The sequence below is a fragment of the Podarcis liolepis genome (assembly GCF_965112155.1).
Source record: "Podarcis liolepis genome assembly, chromosome: 1".
In the NCBI taxonomy this organism is placed as follows: Eukaryota; Metazoa; Chordata; class Lepidosauria; order Squamata; family Lacertidae; genus Podarcis; species Podarcis liolepis.
This window is the reverse complement of record NC_139554.1, coordinates 9,628,074-9,645,485: the sequence shown is the minus strand read 5'-3', so window position 1 is coordinate 9,645,485 and position 17,412 is coordinate 9,628,074. Positions and strand designations below refer to the sequence as shown.

The 17,412-nt window shown below is 43.2% G+C and overlaps 1 protein-coding gene across 1 annotated transcript in view; it reads right to left on the bottom strand.

The window, feature by feature from the left end:
• Positions 1 to 2,290: 2,290 nt before the first annotated feature.
• The window catches only part of HIF1A (hypoxia inducible factor 1 subunit alpha), a 42,150-nt gene continuing 27,028 nt past the window's right edge, over positions 2,291 to 17,412 (bottom strand). The window contains exons 5-15 of the mRNA XM_083517680.1: positions 16,302 to 16,414; positions 15,477 to 15,679; positions 13,066 to 13,172; positions 12,734 to 12,881; positions 10,550 to 10,770; positions 10,080 to 10,360; positions 9,191 to 9,316; positions 8,477 to 8,850; positions 7,336 to 7,450; positions 6,184 to 6,310; positions 2,291 to 4,132 (exon numbers count right to left, since the gene is read on the bottom strand). Of these exons, the coding sequence (XP_083373806.1) occupies positions 3,981 to 4,132; positions 6,184 to 6,310; positions 7,336 to 7,450; positions 8,477 to 8,850; positions 9,191 to 9,316; positions 10,080 to 10,360; positions 10,550 to 10,770; positions 12,734 to 12,881; positions 13,066 to 13,172; positions 15,477 to 15,679; positions 16,302 to 16,414 (1,967 nt within the window). The 3' untranslated portion in view covers positions 2,291 to 3,980. The remainder of the gene's footprint in view (positions 4,133 to 6,183; positions 6,311 to 7,335; positions 7,451 to 8,476; positions 8,851 to 9,190; positions 9,317 to 10,079; positions 10,361 to 10,549; positions 10,771 to 12,733; positions 12,882 to 13,065; positions 13,173 to 15,476; positions 15,680 to 16,301; positions 16,415 to 17,412) is intronic.

Sequence of the window (17,412 nt, the reverse complement as noted above, 5' to 3'; positions counted from 1 at the left end):
AGCCTTAGTCAATATGAAGAGAGTGCAACTTTGCTCTCATTTCTGCTACTGAACTTCTCTAATGGACTGACAATAGTATATTTGGGAAGGGAAGTAATGAAAGAACAGAAGAAACTTATTAAAACATACAAAAAAACATTGTCAGCAGGCAGATTGCGGTTTCTTAAAGAACAATACGTTACATTTTACAATGTATTAAATATGAGATAGTGTGTTGTGCTTTATAAAAATTGTAAAGGGATGAGATGAGACCTGGTCAGCACAGCAATCTGTACATACATTTTCTTTTAAGTTGCCAGTTACTTGAAACTAATTAAGGTAGCTATTCCAGATGCAAAGAATTAGCCTAACACCAGAAAGACATCATACAATATAGCATACATTATATTTGGTTGTGTGTAGGAATTCACTTTAAAATGTCAGTTATGTATAAGCAGACTTAAGCTAAAATAGCGTAGTTAAATTCAGAGTTGCACACAAGCATATGACACTTGTTTCTTGAAACTGAATCAGGGCTCTGGTGTGCAAAGAAAGGTATCCCCAATTCTAAGGGACACTTCCTGTACTCCTAGGCTATGTTTGACATGTGAGAGATTTGTGTGAAGATGTCCAAAACTGGCTACATTGCCAGGCATGGTGGAGAAACCAACAGACCACTGAACTAGTTTGCTTGGAGCATAGCATTCCCTTATATTATGCATACACTGAAATTCAATAGCACAAAATGTGGCTTTCTTCTTTTCTTAAAAAAAATAATAATCACCAAGTGACCAGGATAGCTCCTTGCCTCCTCTTCCAACTAGCAAAATCAGAATACAGTGGTACCTCGGGTTACACACACTTCAGGTTACAGACTCCGCTAACCCAGAAATAGTGCTTCAGGTTAAGAACTTTGCTTCAGGATCAGAACAGAAATCGTGCTCTGGCGGTGCAGCGGCAGCAGGCGGCCCCATTAGCTAAAGTGGTGTTTCAGGTTAAGAACGGACCTCCGGAACGAATTAAGTACTTAATCCAAGGTACCACTGTATATTGTGCAAAGTTTAGGGGCTGCAGAATTTGGATTGCTTATGTGCAGACTAAGCATGTGCATGTTCAGTATTAAAATACTGGCTACTACTAGAGCCAACATCCTTCATGTTAGTCATTGTGTGGAACAGCTACAAAGTTGAAGACTTCCGTTTGGCAACTGTAATACTGCCTCAGCAGCATGGAGCATGCACAAACCCAGCAATCTCCTCCCGCTATTTTGGAATAGGCTGTTTTCTTCCATGATTTCTCAGTCCTCCAATGAGGTATGTACGTTCCAGGTGACTTGTGATTCTAGAATTCCATAGCTTTTGGCACACTTCCAGTTTGTTCCAGTGGTTTCACAGTAGAATGGGCTGAAACACAAATGTGTTCAGATGATAGAAGACGCACTGCACATATAAGCTTCACTTGCATTATTGCTTGCTAGCTGAAACCTACTTGGTGTGGTATTTGGGTGCTCTTGGTATAGAATCCCAGGAACCAGGTTGGATGAAAAATATTGGGGTTTTTTTAAAAAATGCTGAGAGTATAGGAGAGCATCCTAAGCAAATATCTCAACATATGCCATGAAGCAGGCACTGCAAAAGAAATGGGATGGCAAGGAAAGAAGCGTTCCCATTGGGAAGCAGGAATGTTTGTGCAAATGAATGTCTGGGAGAGCGTGGTATTGAATTCTACCCAATGTGTCTTGTGTCTTCGTGGTTTCAGTGCGGTCTACAGCAGCGTTGGGCAGCAGGTAAATTAGGAACCACTGGTAGATCTATGTGATTTTCAGTAGCCTGGCAACGATTTCTGATTCCCAAATAGCAACAATATTTCCTCCTCACCCCCATCAGTTTAACTGGGGTAAATGGAGAACTTTGCAGTTAACTATGAGTGACGTTTGGGTTAAACAAGTGTGGGAGGTTGTTTCAGTTCTGTTCCAATACTAGAACCTCTTCAGCTCTTGATGTCCAGAAATTGTCCTGTCTGATCAAAGCTGCAACCCCATAGCAAACTTACTGAAAACAATGGCGCTTGCTTCTGAATAGACATATACATGTGCAGATATGTATCCTTCTTCCAGACCCCAGCTTCATGAATTGCAGAAGCTTAAAGGCATCCAATCCTATATCACTGCTCTATACTTTCAGCAACTTTACCGTGGCAAAGTAAATTTGACATGTGAACTAAAGGCACTTGCAAGACCACTTCCAATGAAAAGAATTACAGACACTAGAAATTAACTGTCATCTGCAGATATATACACTTCAGTTGCAGGCCTGGTCCACATATAGTTTATTGATGTAATAAAACAATACAGTTAGTGTTAGATCCAACCACGTAAGGGGGGGGGGGAAAGAAATGGAGGAGGGATAATTATTATACAGCACAAAGAAGGAAACGAAGATGTTTTGTGACATATTATCTAAATAAAAAGGTTCCTAAAATATATTCAGCAATCTATGGTTAACAAAAATAAAACAAATGGATGTTAATAGCAACAAGGTGCATTGAAAACCAAAACATCAATTATTACCAAGCAACTGAATGATGAAACTAGGCAACTCTGCTAAGAAGGCAGGGATGCTTTACAATTTGCTTGAAAGATCACCTCTACCAAACAGGGTCATTGGAACATTAAAATTCAATTATTAGGTACACAATATTAGCATGAACTTTCAGAGCTATAGGCAGGGGGGGACTGTTCTCCCTGCAGAGGTGGCAAAGCGACTACTTTAAAAACATTGTTTTTTAATTAAAAGATAATTCATCCACATACGTAACGTAAGAAGAGCCCTACTGCAGTAGACCAAAGGTCCGGCCAGATGCATCGAGGAAGCTCAGAAATAGGGTGTGAAAACAACAGCCGCTCTCCCCTGCAAACTGGCATTCAGAGGTCCACGGCCCCCCCCAAACACAGATTCCACTTAGCTATTGTGGCAGGCAGCCACCCATAGGCCTATCTTCCACGGGTAATCTTTTAAAAAGCCATATAAGCCAATGGCCGCCACCACATTGTCGTAGTGAATTAATGCCTTCTGTCCTGAAACAATCTTCACTGGGAAAGCCAGAGTTTAAATACTGCAAAAAGAAGCGGGGAATCTCCTATCTGCTTGCTCCACGACTAATCATAATTTTATAACCCTCTCCCTGGTCATCTCTTATGCAACTTAAAAATGCCCCAAATGTTGCTAGCCCCTCCAGATCGAACTCTCTTTCCCCCCGAACCATACACGGACATTAAAGCACAGCATTTAAGAACCCTCTTTTTCGAGTACATGACAAAAAAATAGAATTACTCCAAAATTTCTACATGATTTCACAGGCAGTAAACATAAACAAGTGGAAGAGAAAAGAAATAAAAAAAAATGTTTTCTTTAAAAACTAGCTTTATAAATGCAGTATATATTGCATGAGGAACTGCTGGCATTTCATTTTTATTTTCTTAAGAAAATAGATTGTGCGATTGTGGCTACAAATGCACCGCTGCAAAGAAATGTTTCTCTTCTTTAAAAAAAGTAAAGTAAAAATTTATCTGAACATCAGAGCACACAATGCCTTCAACCACGTGAGAGAAGGCTTAGACAGTTTCACCGCAGTGGTGATTCACTTGATAGAAATATTTTCAGTGACAAAAACGCTTGATCCAAAATAAAAAATAAATACTTTTTTAAAAGGTGCCTACTTCAAAGCTGCCATTGCAAGTGTGTTCTAAACATACTGGACTTTTGATTGTTTATGTACCAAAAAAATGCACCATTAGCCAAGTTACTGTTGTTACATAAAAGAACATTGTTGTTTTTAAAAGACTGTCCAAAGTAGAAAGGGGATCAGAACCAAACTAACTGAATTAGTGCAGTATTTGTAGCCAGGCTTCTAAAATCAGATATAGAAAATATAAATAGACTGCTTTTAGGTGGTGGGTCACCAGTGTCCAAGAAAACAGAACAGTTGCGTGTGGGGAAAGCTCAGTTGACTTGATCCAAGGCTTTGAGCAACTCTTCACCCTGTAGCAAGTTGCGGTTGCCTTGTATGGGTGCGTTTACTTCACAGTCATAGCTGGTAAGTTGCGGGAGTCCCTTTTCGTCAATGGACTGCCCTAGAAGTTTACTTGCTATATCTGCAAGGGAAAAGGAAGCACGTGTTAACTTGCACAAAACACATACATTATTCAGGGTTAACACTGGTTTGGCAAATCCGAAATAATATAAGTTGCGTGAGGTCTGCTAGACTGCCCTGTGTGCATGCTGCAGTTTTCTGATGGTGGGGGGAGCACTGAATGTGGGACCAGGACTCCTATTACAAAACACACAAAGAAAACAAGTTTCTAGCCATTATGGCTATGAAAATATATCCCAGGAAAAGGGTGTGGGCAACACCTCCTGAAATTGCAAGCCAGAGGAAAGATAATAATAATAATAATAATATCTTTATTGTCATTGCCCCCTCTCGGGGACAACGAAATTACTTGGCTGCTCCATCCACCCAGGTAGGGCACTCCACACAAAATCAAAACAACTATAAAAACACTAATTAAAACAATACAGTATAATACAGCAAGGAAGATTAGATGACTTTCAAAGTCCAGGCTTCCCATTCAGGGCCGAGATCGCTCTGGGGAAGAAGCTGTTCTTAAGACGGCTCGTTCTTGTCTTCATCGTCCTGTATCTCCGTCCCGACGGCAGGAGCTCGAAGAGACAGTGACCAGGATGCAATGGATCCTTTACTATGTCCAGTGCCTTTCTATGGCACCTTGTGGCATAAATCTGCTCTAAGGTGGAGAGTGGGCAGCCAACAATGCTCTCTGCTGCCTTAACAACTCTGCACAACCCCATCCTGTCCCGGGTAGTACAGCTTCCGTACCACACACATAAGCCATAAGTGAGCACGCTCTCAATGGCACAGTGATAGAAGGCAAGCAGCAGTTTCTGCGGAAGATGGTTTTTCCTTAGAATTCTCAAAAAGTACAGTCTCTGCTGCGCCTTCTTCACAAGCCCCCTTGTGTTGACACTCCAGGGGGGAAAGACTGAGTAAGACCTCAAGTAGTCAGGGTCATAGGGTCTGCCCCTATCCTAAAAAGCTGCACATTTTACATATATTGCAGAACCCAGCTATTCTAGGCCCAGAGTCTGGCTGCAAGACTTCATTATTTTTAGGCAAAACATACCTGTAGGGAGTGGCTGCTTAGTCCTCCTCTCTCCTCCACAAACTATTTCTTCCATCTGACTCCAAATACCCATGTTCAGCCCATCCTCCCTCTCATCACCGCCCTGTCTCCAGGTAGACACAAAACTAAGGCCCTCATGTAACCGTTATGCCAATAAGGGCTTGTTCTCTCACCCTGCTCCTTTTATGTTAGGAACACAGGAAGCTGTATTGTACAGAGTCAGGCCATCAGTCCATTGCTCAGGATTGTCTACACCAAGGGTTGGCAACGTGCGGCCCGTGGGCCAGATGTGGCCCACGAAGACCGTTTTACTGGCCCACGAGCTGCCCCCAAACTGAGCCGCCTGCTCGGCAAGTCCCCCGCATGCTGCACTAAACCAGCGCAGTGCGACAACTCGCCAAGTGGTGCCGGAAATGGCGCCTGCGCATGCGCAGATACCAGAAATTGCATCTGTGCATGTCCAAATGCTGGAAATCACTTCTGTGCCGGTGCAATTTTTGGCATCTGGGCATGCACAGAAGCGATTTCCGGCACCACTTGGCGAGTTGTCGCACTGCACTGGTTTACTGCGCCAGTCCAGCCCATGGACGATCTCTGTGGGAGTGATCCAGCCCATGGCTGGTAAACCTTGCCAACCCCTGGTCTACACAGACCAGCAGAGCCTCTCCCAGCCCCACCTGGAGATGCCAGGGATTGAACCAGAAACCTTTTGCATGCAATGTGGATGCTCGGCCACTGACATACGTTCTTTCTGTTGCTTCTAGTTTTGTCCAAATGCGTAGGGGGAAGATACAGAAGCCACGGTTCTTTCCTTCAAGGAGCAGATAAATTCTGTCCCACCCAGACAAGGCTCTGGATACTAAGGTTAATGGAAACTCCTTTTTTGGCTTCCCCATTCATTTCAGTTATTATTATTATTATTATTATTATTATTATTATTATTATTATTATTATTAATGGTGTCACACATCTGACTTGGTCTTGCTCCATGAACAGCCACTGACCTGATGGTAATAAAATGACCGTCTTCTCCGACACCTCATTATGCCCATTAGATTTACATCCTTTTACGCGTTTCCAAGCCAGGGACACATTTCCCCCAGGACTACTTGACTGCGTCAGTAATGTGCCCTTAAAAAAAACGAACACACAAAAACAGAGAAAAGTCCAATTAATATAACCACAGAGATACCATACAGACATACTACTGAGTTAACCAGCTGCTGTATAAAAATGGTCTTTTTAAAAAACCAGTATTTTGCAGGAAAAAAATCTAAATATAAAAGTTTAGGAACAATAAATTGTGCAAAGGGACATCCTGTTTATTTTGATGAGGCTTCGGTGGGGACAGGTGAAGGCCGCCATATATACACACAACCTTGGAATAGTTGCTGCCAGATACACCACCTATAAAATTTCAGCCTGGTCTTTGACCGTTGTTTATCTGAGGCTCATGGCTACAATCCTATGCACATTGACTTAGGATTCTCTCCCATGTGAAATGCATAGCATCAGGCGGGCAGCGTATCTTAAACAAGACTTTTGGGCTAATGATGTGAACAAAAAGTCCAAAAATGATAATTTTCTGACATGTTGTAAAATGTTTGCCGTTGGCTATTCACTTGCACCCACCAGTCTTCTCCACCTTAAAAATGAGATTAAATGGACTCCTTGGGCCAAGGATTTGTGCAGACTTGCTGGTAAATTGTAATGGTTTGATGCTAGAATTTCCGAACTGTAGTAACTAAGGTGTGGGTTTGTCTTTATAAATTCTGGTCACCCTAAGTGTATGGTTCAAGTGGCACAGCAAGCAAGTGTACCAGGCTACAAACATCAGCTCCAGGTAATGGGCCAATGGGGAACGGAGAGGAGATAGTGCAAGCCCACCAAACCTTGTTCTGCCAGATATGTTCCAGGGTCTTGAGGTGAGAGAACTCATGTTAAAAAGGAATGCCAATGGTTCAGTGGTGTTGAATAGGATTAATTTTAAATGTTCAAACAACTGTGCCATCACCTGATATGAAGGACAGAACCATGACCACATGGCTACAACCTGATTTAAGTTACCACCACAGAAAATTTAAGCTTTTTTTTTAAAAAAAGCAACAACCTCATGTTTTTTTTAATAGGGAGGGACTGTATATTTAAAAACTTACAATGCCCACTGCTTGGAAAAGCAAGCCATCTTGTTCCATTTTCCGTTTCCTCTGAATATTATGCAGAGCTATTAACTTTGGATTAATTTCTTCATTTGCTGCAGCAGTTGATCGACTGAAAATAACAAGTTCAGAAGGTTAATTCCCACCCCTCCAGACAAATGTCCTGTGTTAAAACCAACTGCATGTGTGTCATGGCTTTAAAAGAAAAAAAGTAAGTTCCACAATGCTCTCTTGCTTGTAAAAATGTGAGTTCCAAGGGGGTTGGGTTCACAGAACACTGATGTGTGTGGTACAACACAAAGAAGAGTACTGAATAGCTACATACAGTTGGGATCACAAGGAGAGAAAATACAGTGTTCAGAGAGACCTGAAGACCATATTTCAGAGAGTAAGAACAGCCTTTAGGATATGCTCAAAGGTTTGGGGCAGGGTATGTGTGCATGTCAGTCAACAACAGGATGGGGTGCGAGGTCAACTACACCTCAGTAAGACTGAAGCAACTTCTGAGACAGACTGATGCCAAGAAAGTGGTGCAATCAAAGGTTTGAACATTCCCCCATGTAGAATATTCCCAATGCATATGAAACAATCAGCACATTGGGGGTGGAGGGGAGAAATGGTCTGGCAATGAAGACATCATAAAAAGTTCCTGCTTTTCTGTTTCGGCTCTAACTTGCAACCCGTATCAGGGTTCCTGTGTAGAAGTTTGGCACCTATGGAAGAGTCATTGAAACTTTGTCCAAGGCAGCATTACCAGCAGCAATAAGTGCCGCCTGGAAGAGGAGCACACAGTCTTTTTCAAGCAAACCATAGAAGTGAAAGTTTTAGTCACGATCAAAACTATCCAGGCAGAGACTGATAACCTGAAGCCTAAACCTGGAATTGTGTTATAGGACAGTATTTGGCTGAAGCCTAAATCTTCTTGGTAGAAGAATCAATAGGTATCAAGTCAACTGTGATAAAAGTACACAACCCCCTGCAGCAATACAGGAACCCTTTTTGCCCAATGTGGGACTCCAACCCACGAACCAGAGATTAAGAGTGTCCTGCTCTACCGACTGAGCTATGTGACTGGTTTTAAGATCAAGTGGGTGACATTTTTTTTTAAAAAAAACAAAACCCAAACAAACTACGGTACCTTTTACCCAACGTGACTGTTAACAAGTTTGGCACTCCTGGACTCTGCTTCTCTTTCTGCTCTGTCGTGTCTTTTCCTTCTCTGACTGGAGACGCCGTTCGACTGAGATTCTCGGCATAGGGTGATGCTGGGGCACTGTTGGCTTCTATGACAATGTGAACAGGAGCTATCAGTGTCGTTGATTCATCCTCATGTTTGACCGTCGCAGGTAGTATCTTGTCTGCAGCAGGCTGAAATCCCGTGACGCTGCCCGCTTTGGAAGGAGGGCCTGCCGAATTGCTCTCCAGCGGAGAAAGCTGGTCAAAGGAACGCAGCTGGAAGTCATCGTCCATGGGTATGTAGGGCGCCAACATTTCCAGGTCTAAATCAGTTTCCTGAAATGTCAGCACAAGAAAGTGTAATTGCATCTTTTGACAGGGAAGTCAAGACTGCACTGATGGTCAATCCAGCTTTAGGGTTCCCATCTACCAAAAATTGCTGCTTTCCAAACCTCCTGCCATTTCCAAATGTGGGAGCCCCATTTAAATGGACACAGTGAGCAACACAGCTATGTACACAATTCTTGTGTTTTATCCCTCATCCCAGCTTCCAGGTCACACAAGTTCTATCAAAAACATTGCCGGTTAACACTGCACAGTATTAGTAAATGTTTAAAAAACTAAATGCGGCCACAATGGAGGCCTAAAAAGTGAGTGTTTCCTCCAACGTGCTTACCTGCATAGAATATGGGTTTTTAGACTCTGGGTCTATTGCAAATAGCTTTTCCACCAGCTCCAACTTGAACTCGCTGTCAATCTCGCTGTCCACATTGAAGCAATAGTCATTAGGAGGACTACTGGGCTGTAAAGACAATCCACACCTCTATTCAACAAACTTGTGCATTTCCCTCACCCAATTTTAAAAGTGGTCCATGTTCAAAGATTTCCCCACAATGCAAAGCATCAGAGCTTCCGTAATCAGGATGCTGCAAGATTCCAGGACCACGCAGCCTGTGGCTGTTGCAGCTCACACATATTTAATGTCATAAATATATCCCCGAATTCAAGAGACACCCCCTCGCCCTCACTAAAAATCACCTTTCTAAAATCTCCTCCTCAATCTAGTAATCCTTTCCTTTGCTCATCTGTAAAGAAGGGTTGCAAGCTGTCAGATGGCAGGATTCTGTACAGCTCAAAGTGCTTGGCTTAAGCTGCCATCTGTTATGAGTCAAATGAAGCAGGAGGAGCTGTTCTGCAAGGTTCAATCCTCAGCATTTCAAGGTAGGGCTGAGTAAGAGACCTGTCTGAAATCCTGGGAATGCAGCTACCAGTCAAGAGTAGACAATACTGAGCTAGATGGACCAACATAAATCAGCTTTCTATGATCCTAAAGGAGCTTGATTTGTCTAGTTCTCCTGTTGCATTATTTCGTGTTGGATCACGTTATGCTGACTGGATTGTTTTAAGCTGATAGTGAAATGTATGCTGCCCCCAAGATTCTTGGAAGAAGGGCGGGATACAAAGCTGACAAATTTGACATTGAAAATAGATATTTTATTTACACGTCGGGCAACAGAGATTCAGTTAAAAATTACAGATCTGCAGCAGATTATCAGATGACTAACCTCAGGTGGGCTTTGGCTGGGGCTTCCATCAGAAGGAGTATCTGGCTTTTCTTGCATCCGACGGATGGAGAAAGCAAGATCCAGGGGCTCTGTGCTGGGCTCCAGCTTGGACACCACCTCTCTATTGAGTGCTGGGTCCGCATTGCTACGGAGTGGCTTTGTAGCTTCGGAAGCAGGCAGAGGGGAAATAGCCAAATTTATACTCTGCAATTTCTCACTGGATGAGGGGAGCATTACATCGTTATACAAGGGAACGTCATCAAACTGCTGCTCATCAGACTCTACAAAAATTAAAGAAAAGTCATCACCCTAAGTGTTGCGTCGCACCTTAAAGGGCCTCATTAAAAATCCAGCACACATTACACTTGCGACACCCTGAGGGCATCCGGCAAAACATGCCGCTTGCTTTTAATGTACTTCATAGGCAACTCTGCCCGTCAGAAGGCTGCCTGAATTAAACACCCACCCACCATCATTGCTGAAATCCAGCGCTATTATGGTGTCTCCAGCTGCAGGAGCAAGGTAGGTTAACGCATCTGGCTCCTTCTTAAGCTTCTCATAGAGGCTGTTGCTGTCTTCCAGTTCAGTCTTGTCCAGTATTTTGATCATCCCCATCTCAGGGGAATCCACTGGTTTCAACATGCACTCGGTTTGCTGGAGTGAAAAAATCAAATCGCCCTGAACAATGCCACTGCAGAAGAGAAGAGGAGGAATGTCAGAGAGCACCTTGAAACCTTTGATTCCCTAAGTTTATCACATTAGTGGCTTCCAACACTTTCTATCTCTTTCCTGCCGCAGGACCCCTGCTCATTGCAGAGAATTTTATGGTGTTAACTCAGTCCATATGGTGAACTGACCACACCTACCTACAGAACACATCAAACACTTCCCCCTATGGCTGCACATTGCAGGGAAAGATTGCTAGTAGCGGGCAAGCTGATTTTCCAGGAAACTGGTCTCCTGCTAATCATCTTCTCATTGAGGAACCCAGAACAGTACTCTAAAACCACTGCAACACTTACTTGGGAATTAGCCTGAACTCAGTGGTTAGCAAACTCCTAAGACTGGGTTGGACATGTTCATTAGTAGCCTGGCAAAAGGCTTTCCGGATTAGTGCAATATGAGAACAAATCTGAAGGATGCAGATAAAATAGAGATTAGTATGCAAAGGGTAACATCTCAGGCCACATTAATTTATCCAAGGTATGTTCTCTTGATGAAAGCCGTAACACTGTAGCCATCTACATAGTTGATAAGCTGTTTCTCCCTATATATTTTGTTTTATATATTTAAGCATTATAAGATAGGAAGATATTTGTAGTTTACAACCTTTAAGGTAGAACATAGAGTTCTATAGAACCTTTTTTAAGAAGAAGAAGAAGAGGAGGAGTTTGGATTTGATATCCCGCCTTTCACTCCCTTTAAGGAGTCTCAAAGCGGCTCACATTCTCCTTTCCCTTCCTCCCCCACAACAAACACTCTGTGAGGTGAGTGGGGCTGAGAGACTTCAGAGAAGTGTGACTGGCCCAAGGTCACCCAGCAGCTGCATGTGGAGGAGCGGAGACGCGAACCCGGTTCCCCAGATTACGAGACTACCACTCTTAACCACTACACCACACTGGCTCTCTTTGGTTTTAAAACCAAAAACAACTTTCTACTTGTTTGGAAAAGCCCTAATGAAGAGGCAAATATGGTATGACAGATATCTGTTTCTGTTAATGAATATAGATGCATCCTTCTATAGATTGTTCTTTTAGTGCACTATGAGGTCTCACCACAGGCGCAGTGGTTGTTCACAGAACATTGCCCTCCATGGCTCAATTAAGCTCATTTACCCTTCCCGGCCCCCCCCCACATGCACGCAATACATATGCACATGGGTGTTAACATACACAATGGTGTAAGGCATTAGAAGGTACTTGTGGGTCCATTCAGCGTTCCATTTCTGAATGCTGCACAGTACTTGAGTTCCAGAGAATGATTAAATTGCAAGGCAGATAGATCGTGCAGGTGGCATGTGCAGACATTTAACCCAGGCATGTTCCCTGCAATGGCAGTTCTGCTATTTGTATTAATGGGGTTAATATGCCCTGTGGGAGTCTGCATGACGGACTGGACTGCACACAAGCAGACTAGGATGCATTTACAGATACATGTGTCTACTGGTGTTTTTCATTTTTAATATATATGCAGCACAATTCAGGCACAATCCAAGCTATAAAAATGTATGTACATTGGGTGAATATTACGTGTGTGTGTGTGTGTGTGTGTGTGTGTGTGTGCGCACACACACACTTTAACTGCCCCCAATACAAAATGAGGCAATCCATAGGAATAAAGGAGCTATGATACAACTCAAGATGTTACCATTTTCTAGTTAGCCTTGTTAGCAATTTCCTTGGGCATCTCTGACAGCATAATATGAAAATGGGCAAACACACATACAAACTGGGTTATATGAATTATGCATTCACACGACAGGTTTTCACAGCTTCCCTTAAAATGGAAGGAGATATGTTTTGCTAGCAAAGGCAACAGTATTGTATGAGAGAGAGAGAGAGAGAGATAGCCAGGCATACTGATGTCACTAGACTGATCTCTGGCATCGAAAAACACCCACCCCTAAATACCCACAGGTAACACAGAAAGCTCACCTCAAGACATAATTCACACACACTATACACTGTGGTTGAGAATTCTTATTGTTGTATATGACGGTTGCTTGAGTCTCGACCCAAACATAGCCCCCATGTTTGGCAAGCATTCTGTACTGCCCGGTGGTCACCTGTCCTTTAGCGAACACTGGAAGCAGAAAGACACACATTATTTACATTGTTAGGCAATGTCTAAAATGGTTAACAGTGAAACAATCCAGAGCCTTTAGAATGTTGCTGGCATTATGACGCATGATAGCTAGACGTAAGCAACAGAGAGTGTACTTCAGCCTGCAACTATCTCATTTCTAAAGCACACCCCCCTCACTTACTGTCATGATGTGTTTTGGTCAGATGATCAGAGTCCAGGGCATGATAATATTCATATATGGAGCGACCCAGGAGCTCATCGGGGTTGTATCCCATCAGTTCCGTAATCCTTGAAACAAAAGGGGGAAAAGGATGTTAATTCAGTAATATTTCTACATATTGCAGGGCAGATAAAACTCTATTTAAGGTCAGGTATTTTGTTTTTTAATAAGGGCAGGTGACTTCAAGGAAAACCACAGCCAGTCTGCAAGCTACTGAAACAAACACAAACCACTTGGTTAACTACATTAGCAAATAAGTGGCTTGTGGCTTTTCGGAACAGCCGGATGAATTAATGTCACTTCCCATATTAAATGAGGACTCAGCTAGACTGGTAAAGAAAAAGTGATTTATATGTGTTGTATGTGCGATATAACTTTGTGCCACCAGATGGTGACTTGGGGTCCTGTTTTTCTCTACCTGTTTTCCCTCTTTAAATTTACAATGCTTTAAACTGAAACGCTTCTTTGATGTGTCTAGATCCAGCCTGTGTGTTCCCTGTAAATAACTCATTTTTCAGAAAATGGGCAAGTCGCTTCCCTAATCTAATCAAGACACTGATAACCAAGGCCCTCCAAGATTCTCATCATGCCCAACTAAATTGTTCCTTGTGCAAAATGACTTCTGCAAGTGCAACAGAACTTCCCCGCCCTCTGCTCCCCCTACCCCAAAAAATATGCTTCGGGGGTGTCCCTTCAACCTTCCAGAGCAAATTTTGGGGCAAGTGACACATGGAGAAGGGAGGTTCCACTGATGTCATTCCGCAAATGCAATGATACAGCCAATACATAGGTACCGTATTTTTCGTCCCATAGGACGCTCCATCCCATAGGACGCACCTAGTTTTTTTTTTTGGGGGGGGGGAAATAAAGGGAAAAAAATTCCCTTTATTCCCCCCCAAAAAGCAGGTCGGGGAAACAGAACCAGGTCGAGGTTCTGCGCCTCCCTGCTGTCCCCCGAGCTTGTGGGGCTAGCCGATGTCTGCCGGGCGCGAGGGGCGCTCTGCTTCAGGGCACCCCGCCCGCCAGGCGGCAGGCTGCTATCCGCAGCGTGGGGAGCCTTGCGGGGAACTCCTGCAAGGCTCCCCACGCTGCGGATGTCTGCCTGGCGCAGGGGGCGCTCTGCTTCAGGGCGCCCCTCGCGCTGGGCTGCAGGCTGCTATCCGCAGCCTAGACATCCCTGCCGGACCTCCCGTAGGGCTGCCTAGGCTGCGGATGTGTTCCTGAAGCCTGGAGAGCGAGAGGGGTCGGTGCGCATCGACCCCTCTCGCTCTCCAAGCTTCAGCAAAAGCCTGCATTCGCCCCATAGGATGCACCCAGATTTCCCCTTCATTTTTGGAGGGGAAAAAGTGTGTCCTATAGGGCGAAAAATGCGGTATGTCTCCCTCCTACATTTTGCTTTTTATCATACAGTGGTACCTCGCAAGACGAATGCCTCGCAAGACGAATGCCTCGCAAGACGAAAAACGCGCAAGACGAAAGAGTTTTCCGTTTTTTGAGTCGTTCCGCAAAACGAATTTCCCTATGGGCTTGCTTTGCAAGACGAAACGTCTTGCGAGTTCGTTTTCTTTTTCTTAAAGCCGCTAAGCCGCTAATAGCCGTGCTTCGCAAGACGAAAAAACCGCAAGACGAAGAGCCTCTTGGAACGGATTAATTTCGTCTTGCGAGGCACCACTGTAGCAGATATATGCCTCCTTATCACAACTAGCAGTAATTTAACACAGAAGGCAGCTGCTTCAGGTCTGTGAATTCAAGTACAACTTTTAAGTCCAATTCATGCCACCAATTTCAGCTTGCCACAAGTTCCAATAATAACTGCCATCGCCAGGCATCATATTCTGACTCTTAGTGAGTGTTTTGTTCCTTTGAGTTTTAGATAAGATGCATCCAGGGCATAATATCATGGGATGAAAATGTTTTACATAAAGGTGTAACAGAAACTACATAAAATGCCCTTAGTGTTCTTGGAGCAGAAGTGATTCTCACCATGTTGAATGTTTAGAAGTGCCATGTTTTAGTTACTGGCTAGCATAAAGTATTCAATTCTTTTGGCCACTGGGTGGCAATGTAGTGCATTCTTGCCTAAATAAGTTTTTTTAAAAAACCACCTTGATTTTGGTTACAAGCTTATGAAAAGGGCAAGCATAACTTAAAATGGAACATTCATCACGTAATTTATCTGGAAAGTATTTTGCATCATCAGCTTTCAGATTCTGGAGTTGCAAAACTTAAGGGTGCACCCAAGGACCTACCTGTTTAACTCTTGCCAAATAAAGTGTCAAGGAAACAGACAAGGCTAGTAACAACACGCAGGTCCACCTACCACCATTCACACGAAAAGCCAGGCACCACTTACTTTCACTCAGAGCTTTTACCTTTCATCACAGTATGAAAATTTCATGTCAAGGCAGTGGCGGCTGAGGAACGTCTTGCTGTCCAAGGGGACTTCAATATTTGATGGATGGGGGATGGGTTCACAGATTAACACCAAACATGTCATGGGGGGCTTTTTATATCCACACACTGTCTGGTTGTTGGAATTGTCATAGACGCGAATGTGCCCTGTGCAATGAAGTACCTGGGTGTTGGGGTGAAAAGGAGAGCTTCGTTACCATATAGCAAAACAACAACAAACCTGTGATTACGAGAAACATACTCAATAAACACACAAGACGTAACCGGCTGTACTTTTGAATAAATAAGGTATACTACAATTTGATACAATGAACAGTATACCTTATTTATTCAAAAGTACAACCGGTTACATCTTGTGTGTTTATTGGTCACCATATAGGACAAAGTAACGGAGGGAATCAAACAACACAAGCTGAAAGGGGTATTGTATGACAAGGAGCTTCACCATTCGGCAACTGAACTTTAGCTACCAACTCTAATTACTTGAGGAACATCAAAAGGCAGCAAGCTTATGTATCTAATTTGCAGCAAAAGCCATTACTTTGATGCTTCTCAAAGGCTCACCAACTGCAAAAAACATTGGGTTCAATGGCTGGTGGGATTGCTAAATTCTCCCCCCCCCCCAGGTGCCTTCCTCCTCTATTTTTTTTTTTAATTGTTTACCAAGTGTGTACAGCTAAACATGTACACATGTGTGTAAGCTGCGGGGTCTACTGTAAATCTTGACACCACACCAGCCATTCCAACGTCAAAGTCTGTTGCTTTGAGAGCACATGTATGATTACCTTCCATGTGGCAGACTTTATATTGACAGTTCTTCCTCGGCTGGTCAATGTACACTTCATTCTGAGGAAAAAGCTGCGCTCTGTGTTATGTTCCTTCCCTTTTTTCACAGGACCTAATGCAAGAGTGTTAAATATCAGTATCATACACTACTTCATGCAATATTGAATCCAGAAGGCAACAACTGAAATACAGACTTAATGCAGCAAAAATACTTTTACGGTTTCTTTTCCAGCAGAGTTTAAAGCACTTTGGAGGGTTTCGGAGGGTGTCTAATGCTGTAGAAACTGCTGGAGTTGAGAACATGGCTACTATGTCAGTTTTAGGAAATGCGGCAATTAATACAGAAGTAGTCAATATTGTGGGAGACAGGTGCTCAGTGTAGATGAAAATTTAAAAGGCCTAGAGGACAACAACTCAGAAGTGGGTGGATTAACAGAATAGTATCAAGGTTGTTTTAGAATGCCTCTCCCCTATTTTAATTAAAGGCAAACAAACAAATCCCGAGGCAGGTCAAACCAGATTTAGTTTATCTTCAAGAGGTACTTAAATGTACTTCTCAAGCACATGCAGAAAACAGATCCTATCATTAAGATAGATGAACTGTTTTGCAGGTGAGAAAACCAGTACAGGGTACTGATATTTGCTCAGAGCTTCCCATGGCATGAAGCGACAGATAAGTACACTTGCAACGAGGCACACAAATTACCGTATTTTTTGCACCATAACACTCACTTTTTTCCTCCTAAAAAGTAAGGGGAAATGTCTGTGCGTGTTATGGAGGGAATGCCTACGGGTGGCATGCCTACGGATTTTCCTCCTCTAAAAACTACGTGCGTGTTATGGTCGGGTGCGTGTTATACAGCGAAAAATACGGTAGTTTGTGCAAGTAACTGCAGCAACAATATCCTGTGTGAGGCAAATGCAGCACACTGATCCTGCTTAAGTTGTAATCCCACTGTTCCAAGTAAAAATTCCCTGTAGTAAGCTATGGCGCTTTATGTCAAAAGGCACAATTTATCCCTCGTTGTGCTGATGTAACCGTGGTTGCTCCACATCCAAAACTTTTCACGTGATGAAACAGTGGCACTCGAGGGCCAAAAGACCAAGTGT